This window comes from Myodes glareolus, chromosome 7, assembly GCF_982192425.1.
Source record: "Myodes glareolus chromosome 7, mMyoGla1.1, whole genome shotgun sequence".
NCBI lineage: Eukaryota > Metazoa > Chordata > Mammalia > Rodentia > Cricetidae > Myodes > Myodes glareolus.
In genome coordinates this window covers 76,127,453-76,148,646 of record NC_142032.1, presented here as the reverse complement: position 1 = coordinate 76,148,646, position 21,194 = coordinate 76,127,453, and the positions used below count along the sequence as shown (strand labels likewise).

Genomic DNA, 21,194 nt, shown 5'->3' with positions numbered 1-21,194 from the left:
ATCTGTAACTCCAGTTCCTGGGGGCATCTAATGTCCTCTTCTGGCCTCTATAGGCACCAGGCACACATATAACACACAAACACATGCAGATAAAACATCTGTATACATAATGGAATCTAAAAAACAAAGCAAAACAAAAGCTCCAAGCCCATTCGTATATTCCACGTTTTGGTTAAAGAGGGTAATTTGCTTGTGCTTAGCACAATTGTTGGTGGACAACCTGGGTTTGTTCACTGTTTTCTGCTTTGCAGATCCTTTGCTCCATTCTATCTCTTATTGTCTCACTTGGCTTTGATAAATTTTTTATAGTTATATATTGATTTCTATAGTTATGTAAGTTTATATATCTTCATTGTAGTTCTATACTGATTTCTTTTTCCTTTGTGTTTCTGACACAGATTTCTCTGTGATTAGGATACTTACTTAAAGCATCTTACAGTCATTGCACTCTATTTTTAGCAGATGACAATTTCACCCACATTAAAAAACGGCTCATTAACAGCTTCTTCCACCACTTTTTATGTTGTTATTGTCACAATTGATGAATTAGTATTCACCAAAAGTACACAAAATGTAATGGAGAAGCTTCCCAATGAGTGACAGTGGAGCTGACAATCTGTAGCAGACCATCTCATTCTGTCTATGAGACTGATCCAAAGGAAGTCAGTTTCTTAGGAGACCTGACATCCCAATGAGTGACAGTGGAGCTGACAATCTGTAGCAGACCATCTCATTCTGTCTATGAGACTGATCCAAAGGAAGTCAGTTTCTTAGGAGACCTGACATCCGGTCACACACTAGCCGTGCAATCAAGCATTACTGAGGGGACACGGAGACAGATATTCAGAAGGAAATCGAATGCTTGCCACTGCTCTGTTCCCAACCATATCAAACCGGAGGCATCGGAAGACCCTGAGCTGGAGGATGGAGTAGCAAACCGTGACAGGCCCGCGCAGTGGAGCGCTCAGCAGCCATAGGAGTGGGTTACTAAAGTGCGCAATCAATATGGATAGATTTCAAGTGAACTATTCCAGCTGAAAGACGAAGTCTAAAGTAGTCTCCAAACTGTGGAGCCATTCGCACGGCAATCTAGACGAGAACAACCGTGGTGCAGGGACAGAAACATCGGTGGTGTCTGGGAATTCCCAGCGGGGGAGAAGCCAACTGTGAGGCACCAGGGGGGCGGTCCACAGCCTGATGGTGGTCATGATTATATGACTGGATGTTTGTCAAAACTCTAAAGCTATAACTAAAACAGCTGAATTTCATTTTATGCAAAATTTATCACTGATAAACCTGACCTAAAAAAATGCTATTGACGTCAAGACAAAGCCCCAGAGCCTTCACTGGGTGGTCAGCGAGTCTCCTGCAGTGGTGGTGGTGGTGGTGGGTGGGGGACGCAGAGTTTGTGTCTTCTTGAGTCCTCTGTACTTTTCCTTCCTGGGACTTCTAGTTTGAAACCTGTAGCACATAACTTGCTCTTCTTCTCTCCACATTGCTGTGCTGAGAGTCCTTGAAGGCACCGTGTCTGCTACCCTGTCTGGTGCTCAGCAAGCATGTCTGTGTTGAGTGAATGAGAAAGTGGGCGATAAACGCCTGCGTTCTATGGATAATGCTGTGTGTTTACCTTGAGCATATGAAAAAGACATTTTTACTGGTTGGGTAACACAAACCTTTCTGGGTAGCAAGGATTTCAGTACTAGGGACTAAGCTACTCAGCGCTAGAGGAATACAGGACAAGTAGTTACCGCTGAGTTCCACCCCCAGTCTTTTTTTTTCAGTTTTTTAAAATTTATTTATTATGTATACAATGTTCTGCCTGCATATGTCCCTGCAGGCCAGAAGTTGGCACCAGATTTTATTACAGGTGGTTATGAGCCACCATATGGTTGCTGGGAATTGAACTCAGGACCTCTGGAAGAATAATCAGTGCTCTTAACCGCTGAGCCATCTTTCCAGCCCTACCCTAGGTCTTATAATTGTGATTTTTGACCCAGTCTTATAATTATGATTTTTTTACCCAATTAAATGATTATGGTCAAATTAGACTTTTTTTTTTTAAAGAAGGGTTCCATTAACATCATACAGATTTCTTTTCTTTCAAGATTTACTTTTTCATTTATTTACTTATTATTGATGCAGTATTCTGCCTGCACAAATGTCTGCGTGACAGAAGGTAGCACCAGACCTCATTACAGATGGTTGTGAGCCACCATGTGGTTGCTGGGAATTGAACTCAGGACCTCTGGAAGAGCAGCCCTGCTCTTAACCACTGAGCCATCCCTCCAGTCCGCCATATTAGACTTTATCCTTTGCTCCTACAGATAATTCTAATCTAAAAGAGTACCATATCTACTTTTCTAGATATTATATTTGTGTTCTCCAATGCATCATATTCTTTGCTTCCTTAGTAATTTCCCTGAAATATCATCTGTGATAAATCCAATCCTACTGCCCTTTGACTTTATGATATATTCCTCTAGCTAGAAGCATATTCAGTTGATGTGGGGGGGTAGCTCGATGGTAGACCAGTTGCCTAGAATGTCTGAAGTCCTGGATTTCACCCTTAACATTCCCTCTTTCTCTCTCTTGTGTGTGTGCACCTGTGCTTTCTCAAAATGTATCATGAACCATGTCTTGGTCACTGTTCTGCTGTTGTGAAGACACACCGTGACCTAGGCAGCTCTTAGAAAAGACAGCATTTCACTGTGAGCTTGCTTACAATTTGAGAGGTTTAGTTCATTATCATCATGGCAGGAGAACGGGGACACATCTCTGCAGCAGTAGCTGAAAGCTCCGTCCTGATCTATTGGCTGAGAGAGAGAAATAAAGGAACACTGGGCTTTTGAAAACCTCAGGGCTGGAGAGATGACCCAGCGGTTAAGAGGACTGGCTGTTCTTCTGGAGGTCCTGAGTTCAATTCCCAGCCACCACCTGGTGGCTTACAATAATCTATAATGAGACTGGTGCCCTCTGCTGGTGTGCAGGCATACAAGCAGATAGAACACTGCATACATAATAAATAAATAAATAAATAAATAAATAAATAAATAAATCTAAAAGAAAAAGAAAGAAAAGAAAACCTCAAAACTCTCCATATATGTTGTTCACCTTTTAAAAAAAATTTTTATTGATTTTTATTGAGCTCTACACTTTTCTCTGCTCCCCTCCCTGCCTCTCCCCTCCTCCCTTTAGCCCTCTCCCAAGGTCCCCATGCTCCCAATTTACTCAGGAGATCTTGTCTTTTTCTATTTCTCATGTAGATTAGATCTATGTAAGTCTCTTTTAGTGTACTCATTGTTGTCTAAGTTCTTTGAGATTGTGATTTGTAGGTTGGCTTTCTTTGCTTTATGTTTTAAAATCACCTATGAGTGAGTACATGTGATAATTGTCTTTCTGTGTCTGGGTTACCTCACTCAAAATAATGTTTTCTAGCTCCATCCATTTTCCTGTAAAATTCTAGCTGCCATTATTTTTTTCTGCTGTGTAGTACTCCATTGTGTAAACGTATCACTTTTTTTTTTTATCCATTCTTTGGTTGAGGAGCATTTAGGTTGTTTTTCAGGTTCTGGCTATGACAAACAATGCTGCTATGAACATTATTGAGCACATGTTCTTGTGGCACGATTGAGCATCCTTTGGATATATACCCAAAAGTGGTCTTACTGGGTCTTGAGGAAGGTTGTTTGCTAATTTTCTGAGAAATTGCCACACTGACATCCAAAGGGGTTGTACCAGCTTGCATTCCCACCAGCAATGCAGAAGTGTTCCCTTTTCCCCACAACCTCTCCAGCAGAAGTTGTCATCAGTGTTTTTGATCTTGGCCATTCTAAAAGGTGTAAGATGGAACCTCAGAGTTGTTTTGATTTGCATTTCTCTGATGACAAAGGATGTCGAGCATTTCATTAAGTGTCTTTCAGCCATTTAAGATTCCTCTGTTGAGAGTTCTTTGTTTAGGTCTGTACTCCATTTTTTTTTATTGGATTATGTGTTCTTTTGGTGTCCAATTTCTTGAGTTCTTTGTACATTTTGGAGATCAGACCTCTGTCTGATGTGGGGTTAGTGAAGATCTTTTCCCATTCTGTAGGCTATCATTTTGCCTTGTTGACTGTGTCTTTTGCTTTACAGAAGCTTTTCAGTTTCAGGAGGTCCCATTTATTAATTGTTTCTCTCAGTGTCTGTGGTGCTGGGGTTATATTTAAGAAGTGGTCTCCTGTGCCAGTGTGTTCAAGTGTACTTCCCACTTTCTCTTCTAAAGGTTCAATGTGGCTGTCTTTATGTTGAGGTCTTGATCCACTTGGACTTGAGTTTTGTGCATGGTGATAGATATGGGTCTATTTTCATTCTTCTACATGTTGATATCTAGTTATGCCAACATCATTTGTTAAATATGCTTTCTTTTTTCCATTTGATATTTTTTTGATTCTTTGTCAAAAATCAAGTGTTCAAAGGAGTGTGGATTAATATTCGGGTCTTCTATTAGGTTCCATTGGTCCTCCTATCTGTTTTTATGCCAATACCAGGCTGTTTTCAGTACTGTAGCTCTGTAGTAGAGTTTGAAGTCAGGAATTGTGATTCCTCCAGAAGTTCCTTTATTATACAGGATTGTTTTGGTTATCCTGGGTTTTTTGCTTTTCTATATGAAGTTGAGTACCATTCTTTCGAGGTCTGTGAAGAATTTTGCTGGGATTTTGATGGGCATTGCATTGAATCTGTAGATTTCTTTTGGTAAGATTGCCATTTTACTATGTTAATTCTGCCTACCCAAGAGCATGAGAGATTGTTCTACTTTCTAGTGTCTTCTTCAATTTCTTTCTTTAAAGATTTAAAGTTCTTGTCATACAAGTCTTCCACTTGTTTGGTTAGAGTTACTCTGAGATATTTTATGCTATTTGTGGCTATTGTGAAGGGTGTTGTTTCTCTGATTTCTTTCTCAGCCCTTTTATCATCTGTGTACAGGAGGGTTACTGATTTTTTTTTGAGTTAATGTTGTATCCTGCTACATTACTGAAAGTGTTTATGAGTCGTAGAAGTTTCTTGGTAGAATTTTTGGGGTCGCTTATGTAAACTATCATATCATCAGCAAATAGTGAGAGTCTGACTTCTTCTTTTTCAATTTGTATCCCCTTGATCTCTTTTTGGTGTCTTATTGCTCTAGCTAGGACCTTAAGAACTATATTGAATAGATATGGAGAGAATGGACAACTTTGTCTTGTTCCTGATTTCAGTGGAATCATTGGGAATCTCTCTCCATTTAGTTTGATGTTGGCTGTTGCCTTGCTGTATATTGCCTTTATTATGGTTAGGTATGTTCCTTGTATCCCTGTTCTCTCCAAGACCTTTATCATGTAGGGATGTTGTATTTTGTCAAGTGTTCACCTTTAATTCCAGCACTGGTGAGGCAGAGGTAGGCAGATCTTTGTGAGTTCAAGACTAACCTGGTCTACAAAGCAAATTCCAGGACAGCTAGGGCTGTTAACACAGAGAAACCCTGTCTTGAAAAATTAACAAAACAAAACAAAAAAGGAATGAAAAAGAAAAAAAAAGAAAACCTCAAAATCCATCCCCAGTCACATACTTCTTCCAACAAGGACGCATCTCTTAATCCTTGTAATCCTGTCAAAGAGTTCCATTCCCTGGTGCCTAAGCATTCAAATATGCGAGCCTATGGGGGTCATTCTTATTCAAGTCACCACAAGTCAAATAGAAAATCTTGCCTTCTCTAACCCCTCTCCCCGCAGTCACGATCTGGTTCTCCTCCTTCTTCCTTTCAGACAAGTCTTACCTCTCTCCCTATGCAACCTTGAACTCCTGAACCTCCTACCTCTACCTTCCTAGTGCTGGTACACACCACCAAGTCTGGCTTCTTCACGGACAAGAAACTCCCAGTGGTGTGTGATCTTTACCCCATCTCTTTCAGATTGGCTCTTACTTTGGGGCCTCCCTCTGTTCCGTGGACATAGATGGTGATGGCAATACCAACTTGATCCTCATTGGGGCGCCTCATTACTATGAGCAGACCCGAGGAGGCCAGGTGTCAGTGTGTCCCTTGCCTAGAGGGGTAAGTGATGGATGGATGGGCCAGATGTAGCTGGGTGTGAGGTGGAGGATTGCCATGGTTTTGGGCCTGTCACTGTTTCTGTTTAGCAGAGGGCTCCTTGGCGGTGTGAAGCCATTCTCCACGGGGAGCAGGGCCATCCCTGGGGTCGCTTTGGGGCAGCTCTGACGGTTCTGGGAGATGTGAATGGGGACAAGCTGACAGATGTGGCCGTCGGGGCTCCAGGAGAACAGGAGAACCAGGGAGCTGTCTACATCTTTCACGGGGCATCGACGGTCAGCATCAGCACCCCTCACAGCCAGGTAAGTCCCTGCTGCTGACCTGGCATGGCACTGACTTGTGTGATCTGGACCCTCTGATTTAACTGCCGGATTGGTTTTCCTACACACCTTCCAGAACTTTTAAGAAAGTCACACACCCTTCACGCTGCCTCAGAGAATCTCCAGCCTAGATGAACTCTTTGGAAGGGTAGGCGGTACTTTGGGGCACCCACACTCAGCTTTATTGCAGAGCCCTGGGGCTGAGGCTGTCAGGCTACAGCTGTGAGGATGTGAAGTGCTCAACACTGGCTGTGAACCCACAGTTAGGCCAGATGAAGGGATGCACAATGTCATACATTGTGTAGCTCCTTTCTCTGGAACCCCTGTTCTGGCCGAGGAACCAAGAGTTCTGTTCTCCCCGAATCTGTCCTGATTTTAATACTGAAAATCCTATGTCCTACGAAACCCATACAGTTGGACACTTTACAGGAGCCTACTGATCTAGGGATTTTTATGAGACTCCTGAGTTTGGCTTAAAATTCTGCTGTTCCTATATTAAGTCTGTGTGTGTTGCATGTATGTGTGTGTGTCTGTGTACACCCTGTGGGTGATGTGGTAGTCAAAGACTGATGGTAAGTTACTCTTTCTCTGTCCTGCCAGCCAGTTCCCGAGTACCACATGGAGACTTGTTATTAATTATGAAAGCTCGGCCTATGGCTTAGGTTTGTTCCTAACTAGCTCTTGTAACTTAAATTAACCCATTTCTATCAATTTATGTGCTGCCACATGGCTCATGGCTTGTTACCTCATCTCCTAGCATTCCCTCTGCCCCCTGCCTAGCTATTGGACATCCAGTTTTTTTTTTTTTATTAAACAGTGACAATGGCATGCTGTCACACAGTGTAAAGGGACATCCCACAACACTTTTCAACGACTTCTCTACCTTATTCGCCTCCTCCCGCCTCTTTTTCTTTTGAGACAGGGTCTTCCTATGTAGCCTTGGCTGGCCTTGAATGCACCATGCAAACCAGGCTAGCCTTCAAACTCATAGAGATCCGCCTGTTTCTGCCTCCAAAGTGCTGGGATTAAAGGCGTGCACCGCCATGCCCAGTCCCTTTCTTCATACTTTTGATGTTTTGAAAATTATATTTTATTTTAAAGACTTATTTTTTTATTTTTGTGTGTGTATGGTTGGATGAGCTTATGTGCACCCATGCCTGCAGCTGCCCAGAGAGGTCAGAGGGTAGAGGGTTCCTGAAGCTGGAGTCACAAGCAGTTGTGAGCTGCCTGATGTGGGTGCCAGGAATCGACCCCGGGTCCTCTGTAAGAGCAGTAAGTGCTCCTAAGTGCTGAGCTTCCTCTCCAGCCCCCAAATAAAATTCTTTGACATTTTCACGCACATAGACAATACATTCTGAACTCTCTTGCCCCCATCTTCCCTTGTCTCCTCCTACCTCTCCTTCCTCCCTACATAGCCATCCTCATGTGTGTTTGCTTTGATTTGAGAATCATTAAGGTTGACCAGGGCCAACTATGTGACCATGGATTTGGAGTCCTCTGCTTGAGCCTGGTGAATTCACCAGGTTCAACTTGATGGCAGTAATTCCCCAATTCCCAGACTCTGCCAGGGCCTACTTGTTCAGTAGGGGGCATGGCAGACCCTCGAGCCCCTTCTCCATCAGTGAATGGCTGTTGACAGCCCATTCTTGTTTGGGCTCAGTGTTGGCAAGTGTGTTTTCATTGAGTGGTGTGGTAAGTAGCGTGGATGTGCCAATATTCCTTCAAGATTCTTCTGCTGATTCTTTTACATGAAATTGAGATGTGGGATTTCTGGATCACATGACAGCCCTAAAAGCCTGGATTCTGCATGCGAAAGAAAACAGGCAGTCTGTTCCTCTGTGCTTGGTTTATCTTGCTCACCAGGATCATTTTCATTTCCATTTATCATTGCTGATGACCTGGGTCTTGCCGGTTTGGCTGGCCTGGCCAGCCAGCAAGCCCAAGTGACCCTTGTGTCTCCACCCTCCAGGGCTGGGCTGCAGACTGACATACCCCGTATTCACATGATGCTAGGGGTTCAGGTTCAACATAGTTGTACAGCCTGTCCTTTACCCACCGAGACGTCTCCCCAGTTTCATTCTTGTGTCTTTCCATCTATCTATCTGACTGTCTATCTATCATCTATCTGTCTGCCCGCCTGTCTGTCTATCTATCTATCTATCTATCTATCTATCTATCTGTCTGTCTGTCTGTCTGTCTGTCTGTCTGTCTGTCTATCTACCTATCTATCTATTCTGAGACGAGGTCTCACTCCATATTCAGGCTGGCCTGGAATTCATGATCCTCCTACCTGAGCCCCCAATGCTACAATTACAATTTCTTTAGGAAACTCAGATAATCCAGGACAGTTTTGGGTACTGTTTGGAGATTGTGACTTAGTGGGTCCTTAATGGGTCTTAAGTCACCTGAATTCCTTGAAAAGGCTGGGTGGTAATGAAGAGAGCCTCTGCCTTTGTGCCCGGTCACACTCTTTCCTCCTTCCTCTCTCCTTTCGCGCCCTCAGCGCATTGCGGGCACCAGCTTCTCCTCCAAGCTCCAGTACTTCGGTCAGTCGCTGAGTGGAGGCAAGGACCTCACAATGGACGGCCTCACAGACCTAGCTGTGGGGGCCCAGGGGCACCTCCTGCTGCTCAGGTGAGAGCCCCTCTGACCGTGCCAGCTCTTTGCCTTTAGAACGTTTCTGCCTTCTCTGGTTCCTGATGACTCTCTGGTATCCCTCTAGAGCCCAGCCCGTGTTAAGACTCGAGGCAACCATGGAATTCATTCCAAACATTCTAGCAAGGAGTGTGTTTGAATGTCAGAATCAAGCATCAAGAAACAAGGATGCTGGGGAGGTCAGAGTCTGCCTCCGTGTCCGCAAGAGCACCAGGGATCGGCTGCAAGAAGGTGAGAGGTGCTGGCTGAACCTCTGGGTTTCCATGACAGCGGGTCATCTTTGTCTGCCCAGGCGTCCAGCAGAAGGAAGGTCTGGCTGGTGCTGACAGCCTTTTAAAGCCTGGCTAGAATGAATGGAGAAGCCCGGCAACCATTACAGAGAAATGACCAGGGGACACTTGTGTGTTGTGCCAGTAGTCAGAGAACCAGCAACCCCAAGTCTGTGAGCAAACTGGGCTCCCTTCCTTCCATTCTTCCCTCCCTCCTCCCCTCCCACCTTCTCTCCCTTCTTCCTTCTTTCCCTCCTTCTTTTCTTTCCTTCTTTTATTCTTTCTTTCTCTTTTTTAAATGTAAGAATATGTGTTCATAGTTTTGTATTTTCATTACATCTATTATGTATGTTTAAAATTTACATAGATTGTTGTACTCTATATATCCACCTGAAACTTCCTGTTTTTACTTAATGCAATAATAGTAAGATAATAAATTATTTTTTTCAAGGCAAAGCTGACCTTAGTCATATGCCCAGGAAGATGACCTCTACTCCCATGCACTAGAAGAACTACCTTACTCAGTTCTGTGTGGTGCTGAGGACCGAACTCGGAACTTTGTGTATGCTAGGCAAACACGTTATAGCTGAGGACACCCATAACTTAACATTTTTATCATTATCTACCCAAAGTGGTTTTTCAATGACTATTTTAAACATACAACGCTAGAGACCAATATATTTCATTCTCAGACAAGTTTTACAGCATTTCCAAACATGCTTCATTCAGCTATTTTTCAAGTTTTCTTTGCCAAGGAATCTTTAAAAATTACTTTGAAGGAAGATATATTATATTTTTAATTATGTGTATGTCTCTTTAATCATGTGTGTGTCCTGTGTAGGTGTGTGCACAGGAGTGTGGGTGCCCACAGAGGCCAGAGGAGGGCGCTGGATCCCTGGAACTGGAGTCACAGGCAGTGTCAGCTGCTTGGCAAGGGTGCTGAGGGCAGAACTCCTGTCCTCTGGTAGAACAGTGTGTGTTCATAGCTACCAAACCTCCTCTTCAGCTCCTCAGATCACTTTTCTGTTTGTTCGTTTTGTTTCTGCTACGTAGAACATAATTTAACATCAAATGGATCAAGAACTTCAATATAAGACCAACATAGTTTTTTTTTATTAATTATCTTATAATATTTACCTTCCTTTATAGCATTTTCATACATACTTATTTTCGGTTGCCTCCCCATCTCCGTGTTTCCAACCCCACTTAACCCCCACCCTCCAGTATCCTTTCTGTTCTTTCCTGTCACATGGGTCCCGTTGCTCTCCTTGCTCTTCTCCCTCAGGCCTCCTTTCTCCTCATGGCGGCCCCTGTCACTGTCTGTCCTCTCCACACTCTCTCCCATCAGAAGTGAGATCCTGTTAGAAACAGAAGCCAGGGGCCACACAGGAGAGAGAACATTTGGGGTCTGCCCTTCCGAGTTGGCACTCGCTCGCTTAATCCAGTATTTTCCAGTTCCATCCATTTTCAAACAGCTTCATTCTCAAGCAAGGGAGAGCTGCCTTGGGAGATTCAATTGATCAAGTTGAACAGGGTTTTTGTTGCCAATGGCCTGACTTCTTCCCTGCCCCCGTTCTTAAAGAGAAGCATCGCGCTTTGGCAGGAGAATAGCAGTGGCTGACACGGAGAGAAACAGGAAGAGGAAAATAGATGTTTTCCCGGCTTCATTCTTACTGGTCCAGAGGTCAGAAGAGCTAGGTTGGCTAGAAATAAAAATGTTTTGGAGACTAGGAACAGTAGGGAGAAGGTATCATGAAATCTACATAGAAATTCTGCTCAAGCCGTTAACTACTAAACTGTGGATGCCCAGATTAGAATATCAGAGTCAAACTAGCAAACAAACAAACAAACAACAAAAAAAGAAGACAAACAAAACAAAACTTTGAAAGGACCATAAATAGCTTTTTAATATCTTATAGAATAGAGACCATCCCTCCCCCGCCCCCGAGACAGGCTTTCTCTGTGTAATAGCTCTAGCTGTCCTGAAACTCCAGACTAGACTAGACCAGGCTGACCTCGAACTCACAGAGATCCGCCTGCCTCTGCCTCCCGAGTGTTGGGATTAAAGGCGTGACCACCACCGTCCAGCATTGCACCTTTCTATCTTTTTTTTTTTTTCCTGGAGCTGAGGACCAAACCCAGGGCCTTGCATTTGCTAGACAAGTGCTCTACTATTGGGCTAAATCTCCAACCCTAGCCACGCTTTTTGAGGGCTTACTCAGTGGGCACGACCTCATTTCTTCTTCTTTTTAACCCCTTGAGGGCCATTGTTACTATTCCTTCTTTGAAAGTAATGAATTAAGATGGAGGCCAGCCGATAGCTGGGAGCCGAGCTGTGGTCACCGACCTCTGCCTTCCTGCCTTGCTTCCTCACACCGCCCCCTCTCCTCTTAGGAGATATCCGGAGCACTGTCACTTACGACCTGGCGTTAGACCCTGGCCGCACACAAGCCCGTGTCCGTGCCATCTTTGAGGAGACAAAGAACAACACTTGCCGGAGGGTCCAGGTCCTAGGGTTGGCACGGAAATGTGAAACCCTGAAGCTGCAGTTACCGGTGAGCAGGCAAAAGGCAGAGCGCCTGGCTGGGGATGGGGTGGCCTTGGGACGCTGCAGAAGGCAGATCCCCAAATCCCCACTTTCCTTTAGGTCTGTGTGGAGGACTCAGTGAGTCCCATCATCCTGCGCCTCAACTATACGCTGGTGGGGGAGCCCTTGGGCTCCTCTAGGGACCTCCGGCCCGTTCTGGCTGTAGATGCTCAGAGGCTCTTCACAGCCATGGTGAGTCCTGGAGTTGGGGCCTTGAAGGAGTAGAGAACAGAATAGAACAGAGTTTGCTGAAACATTTTTTTTTTATCTAAGTTCATTTAAACTTTTCTTTTTGTTTGTTTGGTTTTTTTTTTTTTTTGTTTTTCAAGACAGGCTTTTTCTGTGTAGCCCTAGCTGTCCTGGCACTAGCTCTGTAGACCAGGCTGGCCTCAAACTCACAGAGATCCTCCTGCCTCTGCCTCATGAGTGCTGGGAGTTCATTTAAACCTGGCGTTCATTTAAACATTTTTTAAAAATTGCTCCCCTTAATCATTTCTGTTTCTTTCATTTCAATGATGTGACTTGTCCAGTTTCCCTTTGAGAAGAACTGTGGCAACGACAGCATTTGCCAGGATGACCTCAGCATCACTCTGAGTTCCATGGGGTGAGTGTCCTTCTGGTATTGCTTCCCTTAAGTCTGAATCCTGGTCCCCGAGGGAGCCCAGGCTTCTTCAGAGATATTTGTGCGTCACAAGGTTCCTTGTGCCTGCTCTGTTACATTCCTGCCTCTCCAAGTTTCCACAGCCTGTCTGTATCAAACCAGACGTGCTGAGGTGAAGCCCTTGGTATCTCATGGTCTTGTTATTCTCACAGCCGGGACACTTTGGTGGTGGGAGACACTCAGGAATTCAACCTGAGGGTGACAGTGAGAAATAATGGTGAAGACTCCTACGGGACCACGGCTACCTTTTATTACCCAGCTGGCTTGTCTTACCGGAAGGTGTCAGCGAGTCAGGTAGCCAAATCCTCTCCGGTCTCCGGGCTCTGCTTTCCTCATCCCTGTGGCTGGCAGTTGTTAGGATTACATTTGCCTGCCTTGGTTCCAGAACCCGCTTACCCAGAAGCCTTGGCGTGTGGAATCTGAGCCCACTGAAGGGCACGGGGCTCTGAAAAGTACCACCTGGAACATAAACGCCCCCATCTTTCCTGCCAACTCTGAGGTCAGAGCTCCAGCCCCTGATGTCCTTCTGTCTGCTGTCATCCTATGGAATTCTTCTTCTTCTCACTTCTCCCTATCCTGAGGGAGAAGCCGCCCCTTTCTACAAACTGGCTTTATTGATCCCATAAACCTCCCATTGTGTACAATTCAGTGGCGTTTAAGTATTCTCAGAGGTTTGCATCTGCCACTCTGCTCAATCTGAGACCTTGCTAATAGCCCCTGGTGCCTCCCAGTCAACCTTCTCTGTATGGATTCACCTCTCCTGGATATCTCCCATCCATAGACACATACAGCGTGGTCCTCTGGAATTGGCTTCTTTCTACCAGCATCGTATTTTCCAGGATCACTTGCCTGTCAGTTCTTTTTATTTCTGAACATTATTCTATTACATGGGCAGGCCATGTTTGATTCATCCCATTCAATGGTTGGTGGACAGTTGTGCTGTGTTTTCTTTACTATTTTAAATCACTGTTTCCGTTCTCCATCTCTAGGTCACCTTTACTGTCATGTTTGATGTGGATTCTGATGCTTCCCTTGGGAACAAACTGCTCCTCAAGGCCAACGTGACCAGGTACGTTCCCACATTCTGTGGTCACCCTCCCTTCTGAGGCCCAGCCAGGATGAATCATTTTCTTCTCTCTATCGGTTCTCTGTTTTGATGACTTTATTCATTCAACAAACCGATTGAGCACGCACCCATGTGCCAGACATTGCTGGGGTCACGGTGGTGGATAAGGCAGCTGTGGTCACCCTCATGGACATTCAGTGGCACGGATAGGCAAGGAAACGGGTGATTACTGTATAGTATAAAATAAATGATGAGGGGGTGGGAAAGGTAGGGATGCCCAGTGCTCTGAGAAGATCCCTGAAGAAAACATATTTAGGTTGGGACTAAGTCAAGCAAAGGCCTAAAGGTAGAAGGCAGCACGCAGCGGGCAAGACCCGGAACTGAGAGGTATCTGGGCATGCTCCAGAACAGCTTAAGCAGAGCCCTTGCAATGGCTCAGTGGTAAGGCCTGGTGACCCGCGTTCCATCCTTGCAACCCATGCGAAACTGGAGGAGAGAGCTGACTCCATGAAGTTGTTCTGTACCCTGTAACACATGTGCGCTGTGTATGGACCCTCCCACCACCCACATCTAGTAAAAATACATAATAGAGGCTGCTGAGATAGCTCATCAGGCAAGGCCGCCAAAGCCCAATGACCCAAGTTCAATCCCTGGAACCCATATGGTGGAAGGAGCGAACCAATTCCCAGAAGTTGTCTTCTGACCTCCAAGTGTATACTGTGGCATGTACACACACACACACACACACACACACACACATACACACACACCGTAAAAAAGAAGCAGTAGCCTGAGCACATGAAGCAGGATTTAAAGAGCTGGAGAAAGCCAGACATGGCGGTAGCACGGGATCACTGAGGGCCCTGCTAGGAAGTTTGCTGTTTAGACTACGGGAGACACATGGTTACATCTACTTATATATTAAAAAGGTCCCACTTCAGGAGGGCAAGGGTGGGGGCTGGGAGGAGCAGTCAGAGGCCGCCGTAGCTGTTGGGGTGAGTAGGGCCTGGCGAAGCAGAGGTGGAGAGGACTGTTGGGACAGCAGACACGCAGACAGAGCGGGCGCAGAGTGAGGGGAGGGCCACGGAGAGGCTCACTCTCAGTTCTTAGAGCTGGCTGAGGACCTGCTTTCTTTTCAGTGAGAACAACATGTCCAGGACCCACAAAATGGAGGCTCAGCTGGAGCTGCCTGTGAAGTACGCCATCTACATGGTCGTCACCAGGTGCTGCTCCGCCCCGCTCTCCCTGACAGCTGTGTGATTGTGTTCATGAGCTGTTTGTGTTGTGTGCATGCCACGTGCCTGCGTGGAAGAATGGTGTGTGTGTATGTGTGTGTGTTTGTATGTGTGTATGTGGTGTGTGTGTGCGCGCGCCCAAACCCACACAGAGTCTGACAGACACTGCCCTCAAGGGCTATCTTGTCCCTGCCCTGTGCTCTGTGTATCGTGTCCAAGCAGGACATCTTCATGTTCTGTCACCTGTTGTCTATGCTTTTTTTCCTTTTAGTGATGAGAGTTCTACTAAATACCTCAACTTCACAGCTTCGGAGATGACCAGTCAGGACATACAGCATCAGTACCAGGTGAGGAGCAGGGGAAGCCTGGGTCCTGAGGGATGCTGGGAGGGAAGCTGATATGAAGGGAGGGCAGGAAGCAGTTGCAGGAAGCGTGAATACTGTGCTTCCTGTGTGTCAGGCACACTTCTAAGTTTGTTCTGCACTCCCCCTCACACATATGTACACATGTGTGCAGACACACAGATACACATGCACATACACACACTCACACACATGCTTGCATATATATGCACTCACACCATACATCACACACAGATCCATGTGCACACACATACACTCATAAACACACGTGCAAATACATGGATGCACATGTACATACTCACATATATGCTAGCACACAGATGCATATGCACACCGACACACAATATGTACATACACATAGATGTGCATTTATACACACATATGTACATACACACAGATGCACATGCACTCACACACATATTTGCTTATACATACAGATGCACATGCACACACACATACCTATATACATACACATACAGATGCATATCCACATGCTCACATACACACATGCACACACACAGATGTACATCCACACACATACATGCATACACAAAGATGCACATCCACACATTCACACACAGATGTACATACATACACACACATACGGATGTACATCTTCTCTCTCTCTCTCTCTCTCTCTCTCTCTCTCTCTCACACACACACACACACACACACTCTGATGCATTCTACACATCATTCACACACACACACATCCACACACACATCCACACATTCACACACACATGGATGCACATCCACACACTCACACACAAACACATGTATGTACATCCACATACTGACACACACATTCACATCCACACATTCACACACATGGATGCATATGCATATCAAAACACTCACACACATACACGCACACACACATGCACACCCTGTGTCAGGACCCTGAACACTCTTGCTACCCCTTGTTTTCAGATGAAGAAACTGAGTCAGAGAGACATGAACTATGTCTAAATTCTCACAACTGTCAAGTGACAGCTAGAACTTGAGATGGACAAGTCTCGCAGGAGAGCAGGACGCTTAGGCCTTCTTCGTGGTCCTGGGCTGTAGGAAATGAGGAGCCAGTTCTGAGACCCAGCTGGGCCAAAGACTGGAGCCCTCAACCCCTCCTTTCTGATGTAGTTCAGCAACCTGGGCCAGAGGAGCCTCCCCGTCAGTGTGGTCTTCTGGATCCCTGTCCAGCTGAACAAGGTGACCGTATGGGACCACCCTCAGGTTGTCTTCTCCCAGGTGAGTCCAGCTCGGTCTCCAGAGTTCAGGTCTTTCTGAAGACCTGTTTCTCACCTTTTCCGACTCTCCCTTGGGCCCAGGCTGTTACCCTTTGGGTGGGACCAGAGCCCTCATTTCTCTCTCTTCTTGATGTCTGTTTTTCCTCAGAACCTCTCAAGTGCCTGTCACACCGAGCAGAAATCCCCCCCTCACTCCCAGTTCCAGGATGAGCTTGAGAAGGCCCCAGTGCTGGTGAGGACATGGTGGACTCCAGCCTCGAGGCCACATGCATGGGCACTGTGGTCTGCCCCAGTCTTAGTCAGTTGTGTCTTTGGCCTTTTCTTCCAGAACTGCTCTGTTGCGGTCTGTAAGAGAATCCAGTGTGACCTCCCGTCCTTCAACACTCAGGAAATGTTCAATGTCACCCTCAAGGGCAAACTGTCATTTGACTGGTATATCAAGGTAGGTTGTGTTTTGAGGCTCTCTGGGTATAGCCATAACAGCCCAGAGCCCAGGCCTGGCTCCCATTCTGTTCTCTCCATAGACTTCTCATAAACACCTCCTGCTTGTGAGCACCGCCGAGATTGTGTTTAATGACTCTGTGTTTGCCCTGCTCCTAGGGCAGGAGATGCTTGTGAAGTCCCAGGTACCCATTTCAGGCACGGTGGGGCGGAGGGGCAGCGGGGCTGTTGGAGGGAGGAGGAAGCTGGACAGCCGATCTCATCTCTGGGTTGGCAAGAGAAGCCAATGGGAAGAGAAGTGAGGCCTGCAGCAGGTCTTGTGGATTGCAGGGAGGGGGTAGCCCTAGAGCTCAGGGAACTCTCCAGAAATTTGGGGGTATATCTCCCCTGCTGTACCCCTTTTCTTTCCTCTCTCCCCTAGACGCAGACCAAAGTAGAACCATATGAAGTTCACAACCCTGTTCCACTCATTGTGGGCAGCTCCATTGGGGGACTGGTTCTTTTGGCTCTCATCACCGCTGGCCTGTACAAGGTACTCCTCGATTCATTTCTGTTCCCTCCCCCCTCCTTAGCAGCTCCGTCCTTGGGTTTGACTCTCAGGAATGCTGCTCACTATATGACTATTGGCCAGTTGGAGGCTTTTAAGACTTCAGTTTCTTCAGTTGTAAAACAATAGCATTAACTAACAAAGAAAATGAGCGTAATACACGCAGAACAACTAGGGTGGCCCCGGCTCAGAAGGGTCACTATGTAAGGAGGCATTCGCCCCGTATTTTATCTCTTTCCTAGCCTGATGCTGTCTCTTGCCCTGCCTGACTTTCCCCAGGTCCTGTCTCTTCTCTACCCTGTCTCTCTGTGTCCTCTTTGGTCATGCTGTCTGATAACGGTCTGTGTCTCTCCTGTTCTTCCTGATCTTGACCTGCAGCTGTGGGCTCTGTGGCCTTACCCTCTGTCTTTACCCTGACAGCTTGGCTTCTTCAAGCGGCAATACAAGGACATGATGAGTGAAGCTGCTCCCCAAGAAGCCCCGCCTCAGTAAAGGCCCTTTCTCCACGGAGTGACCTCTGCCATAGCAAGCAGGTCTGGTCAGACCAACACCCCGGTTCCACAGCAGATGGACAAACATGCCCTCTAGGAGACTGTTGCAGTGTGTCTTGTACAGGAATGGTTTGGGACGTGTGTGTGTGTGTGTGTGTGTGTGTGTGTGGTGGGGCTCGGACATTTCTTGGATGTGGGCAATGCTTTGAAAGCATCCTCTCTCGGAGGGAAAGGAATCTTTTGGGCTTCCCGCTGTGTAAGGGCAAACGACTAATGGACCTTTCTCTGGACAAGACGATGGGACCCCATGGACAAGCATAGTGAGATGCTGTGGCTGTCCTCTTTGAAGGAAGTAGTATTTCCTTGCATGGATGAACTGCAGACTTCCAAGAATCCAGGTACTGAGAATACAAGAGAAGCTGGACTTGGACTAGAGAATGGGTGGCCCAACAAAAATGTCCAGTGAAGAATGAGAGATCCCCCAGGGATTGGAGAGATGGCTCAGTGGTTAAGAGCACTTGTTGCTCTTCGGAGGACCTTGGTTCAATTCCCGGTAACAATATAGCAGCTTTCAACAATCTGTCACTCCAAACCCAGGAAATCTGAGAGATCTCCTACTACCTAGTTATTTATTGTTTTAATATTAATTTAAATATTTAAATCGATTAACCTGTCCACAGTACAAAAACCAAAAGACATTCGAGAATGTATGGCAAAGGCTGGGGATGTAGCTCATGGGCAGAGAACTCACCTGGTCTAAGGCCTTGTGCTCAGCTTACAGCACTGAGAACCAAGGCAAAACAAAAACCAATCTAAAAAGTGTATCATGAAAGACTCCCTCTTCAGGGGTATTCAAGACTCTATGGTTAGAACCTACTTCAGAAAGATTGTAGGTATCTGTACACACACATGTGTGTGCGTGCACACACACACACACACACAGAGTTTTAAACAAATAGTAACATAATTTTGTACTATTATGCATCTTGTCTTTTTATTAATATGCTCAAATAATTTTATAAGCTATAAAATACCATAGCTGCAGAGTACAGTACTCCCCCATGTGACTATATCAATGTATTTAACCTGTCTCCTTTGCATATATTACTTCCAACTTCTTGCTATCCCAAACGATGCTGAATTAATAAATTGTACATATCTAAGTTTTACATATTTATCACAATAATTCATTGATATATTTCTAGACATTTGACTTCTACTTGAAGTGATTCTAAGATAAAAATTTTAGAAAAGCCGGGTGGTGGTAATGCATGCCTTTAGTTCCAGCACTTGGGAGGCAAAGGCAGGCGGATCTCTTTGAGTTCAAGACCAGCCTGGTCTGCAGAGTGACTTTCAGGACAACCAGAGCTGTTATGCAGAGAAACCATGTCTTGGAAAATGAAACAAAAAATTAGACAGGAAGATGAGCTTGGTGGTGTATACTTGTAGTTCTTTCTACTCAGAAGGCAGAAGCAACAAGTTTGTGAGTTCAAGGGCAGCCTGAGCTACAGAGTGAGCTCAAGAACAGCCCAAGTCACTTACCAAGACCTTTCTTGGCAAAATAAATGGCTAAACAAGGGTTGGGGCTACAGGCTACAGCTTACTGACCGAGCACTCGCATAGCTTGCGCGAGGCCCTAGACTTTATCCTCAGTACCACTCCCAAAGAACTCAAGCATCCCACAAAGTACCTACAGCTAGAGGGAGTTATCTGGGAAATGGAAGGCAGATATCAGACCACAGGAGGCAGGTACCCCAAAGTGACTTCTTCCTGGGGAGATGAAGAAAGCTCTGGTTGGTGTACAGTTTGGGTGTGTCATCCTTGGTTGACTTGCCAGGCACTAAGAGATGGAAGCAATCTTGCTATGGTATCCTGAAGCGGGGCATTTGGAAGTGATTAGAATTAGATGAGGTCATGGGGCAGAGCTGCCACAATGGAATCCTGGTGGCTTTTTAAAAAGAGGGAGAGTTCTCTTGGTACAGACCGAGGTCTGCCTACCTCATTTAATACTGTCTTTCCAGATTTACTCTTACGTAGTCAGAATTTCCTTTGGACTGCCAGCTCCCAAATGTTGACACAGAGACTTCTTATTAATTATGAAAGCTTGACCTTAGCTTAGACTTGTTCCCAACTAGCTCTTATAACTTAAATTAACCCATTAATATTAACCTACATTCTGCCACATGGTTCATTACCTCTCCTCCATACTGTACTTCTGACTTGCTCTGTGTCAGTCTGGCAAATCCCATGCATCTCAGATTCTTCCCCAAGTTCCTCTCTACCTGGAAGTCTCTCCTATCCTCTCTTGCCTAACTATTGGCCATTCAGCTCTTTATTAAATCAGAAGGTGCCTTGGCAGTGACACATCTTCAGACTGTACCACACTCTTAGTCCTGCTGCAGCCTGCCTACATGAGCTGCTCCTCCCACCACACCTTCAACTTTGGAGATGCTGCCTCTCGGAGTGGTCGCAGGGTCTCCCTCTTTATCACTGTCCCCCTCAACCTTTCCTCCTACCTCGTCTTCACCCCTTTGTATCACCCACCAATCCACTAATCCACAGCCACCACACTTGCCTGGGACCCAAACTGGGCAACAGCAACCAAAGGACAGAAGACCCACACAACAAAGATGAGACCCAATATCTACACCAAGAAGCAATTCAAACATCCTAACTCCAGATGCCTGGATCCCAGAGCAAAAACACAAACATAAACACCCAGCACAATATGCCTCCTCCAGAAACCCTATTGGAATAGGTTCCGAGGACAGCGATTTAGCAGATGCACACGACAATTGTTGGGAGAGTTGTGCTGGCTGGCAGAGGCTGCAGTCTGCCATAGCCTGACAGCTCTAAGCTCGGCAATATGGAAACCCCATCCCTCCCCAGCAAAGTCTCTTGCTCTCTACCTAGCCTTATGTGGAGGATGTCCCTGGGCCTGGGGGATTGACCTTATCTGAAAGCTGCCTGTCTCTAAAACTAGATACTTGAACACTGGCAGAGATCCCTGCTAGAAGGCTCCCTTGTTGCACATACTAGAACCCTTATGATAGGAGCGTGCCCCTTAGTGCATACTAAGTGATGCCCCTGCCACTGTCCCCAGCCTTTATGTTTCCCATTTATTTCTGGAACAAGCTGGAGTTGTAACACTTAACTGTCTTCCCAGAGAGCTCACAAGTCGTGGGACCCTGCTCACTCGTTCCGGCTCCTTCCCTCTCAGACAGCCAGTGACAATCCTGAGGACCTGCACATGGG

The 21,194-nt window shown here is 45.9% G+C and overlaps 1 protein-coding gene across 2 annotated transcripts in view; it reads left to right on the top strand.

Moving 5' to 3' along the window:
* The window catches only part of Itgam (integrin subunit alpha M), a 43,131-nt gene extending 24,023 nt beyond the window's left edge, over nucleotides 1-19,108 (top strand). The window contains exons 13-30 of one of the 2 annotated variants that reach the window (XM_048455071.3): nucleotides 5,921-6,061; nucleotides 6,151-6,360; nucleotides 8,882-9,012; nucleotides 9,101-9,264; nucleotides 11,697-11,857; nucleotides 11,950-12,081; nucleotides 12,420-12,493; nucleotides 12,703-12,844; nucleotides 12,936-13,049; nucleotides 13,540-13,619; nucleotides 14,756-14,839; nucleotides 15,123-15,198; nucleotides 16,354-16,461; nucleotides 16,609-16,692; nucleotides 16,789-16,902; nucleotides 16,985-17,086; nucleotides 17,323-17,433; nucleotides 17,869-19,108. In XM_048455071.3, the coding sequence (XP_048311028.3) occupies nucleotides 5,921-6,061; nucleotides 6,151-6,360; nucleotides 8,882-9,012; nucleotides 9,101-9,264; nucleotides 11,697-11,857; nucleotides 11,950-12,081; nucleotides 12,420-12,493; nucleotides 12,703-12,844; nucleotides 12,936-13,049; nucleotides 13,540-13,619; nucleotides 14,756-14,839; nucleotides 15,123-15,198; nucleotides 16,354-16,461; nucleotides 16,609-16,692; nucleotides 16,789-16,902; nucleotides 16,985-17,086; nucleotides 17,323-17,433; nucleotides 17,869-17,940 (2,100 nt within the window). In that variant the 3' untranslated portion in view covers nucleotides 17,941-19,108. Of the gene's footprint in view, nucleotides 1-5,920; nucleotides 6,062-6,147; nucleotides 6,361-8,881; nucleotides 9,013-9,100; nucleotides 9,265-11,696; nucleotides 11,858-11,949; nucleotides 12,082-12,419; nucleotides 12,494-12,702; nucleotides 12,845-12,935; nucleotides 13,050-13,539; nucleotides 13,620-14,755; nucleotides 14,840-15,122; nucleotides 15,199-16,353; nucleotides 16,462-16,608; nucleotides 16,693-16,788; nucleotides 16,903-16,984; nucleotides 17,087-17,322; nucleotides 17,434-17,868 lie in introns of both variants that reach the window. The other variant, XM_048455070.3, reaches the window with a different exon arrangement.
* The last annotated feature ends 2,086 nt before the right edge of the window (nucleotides 19,109-21,194 follow it).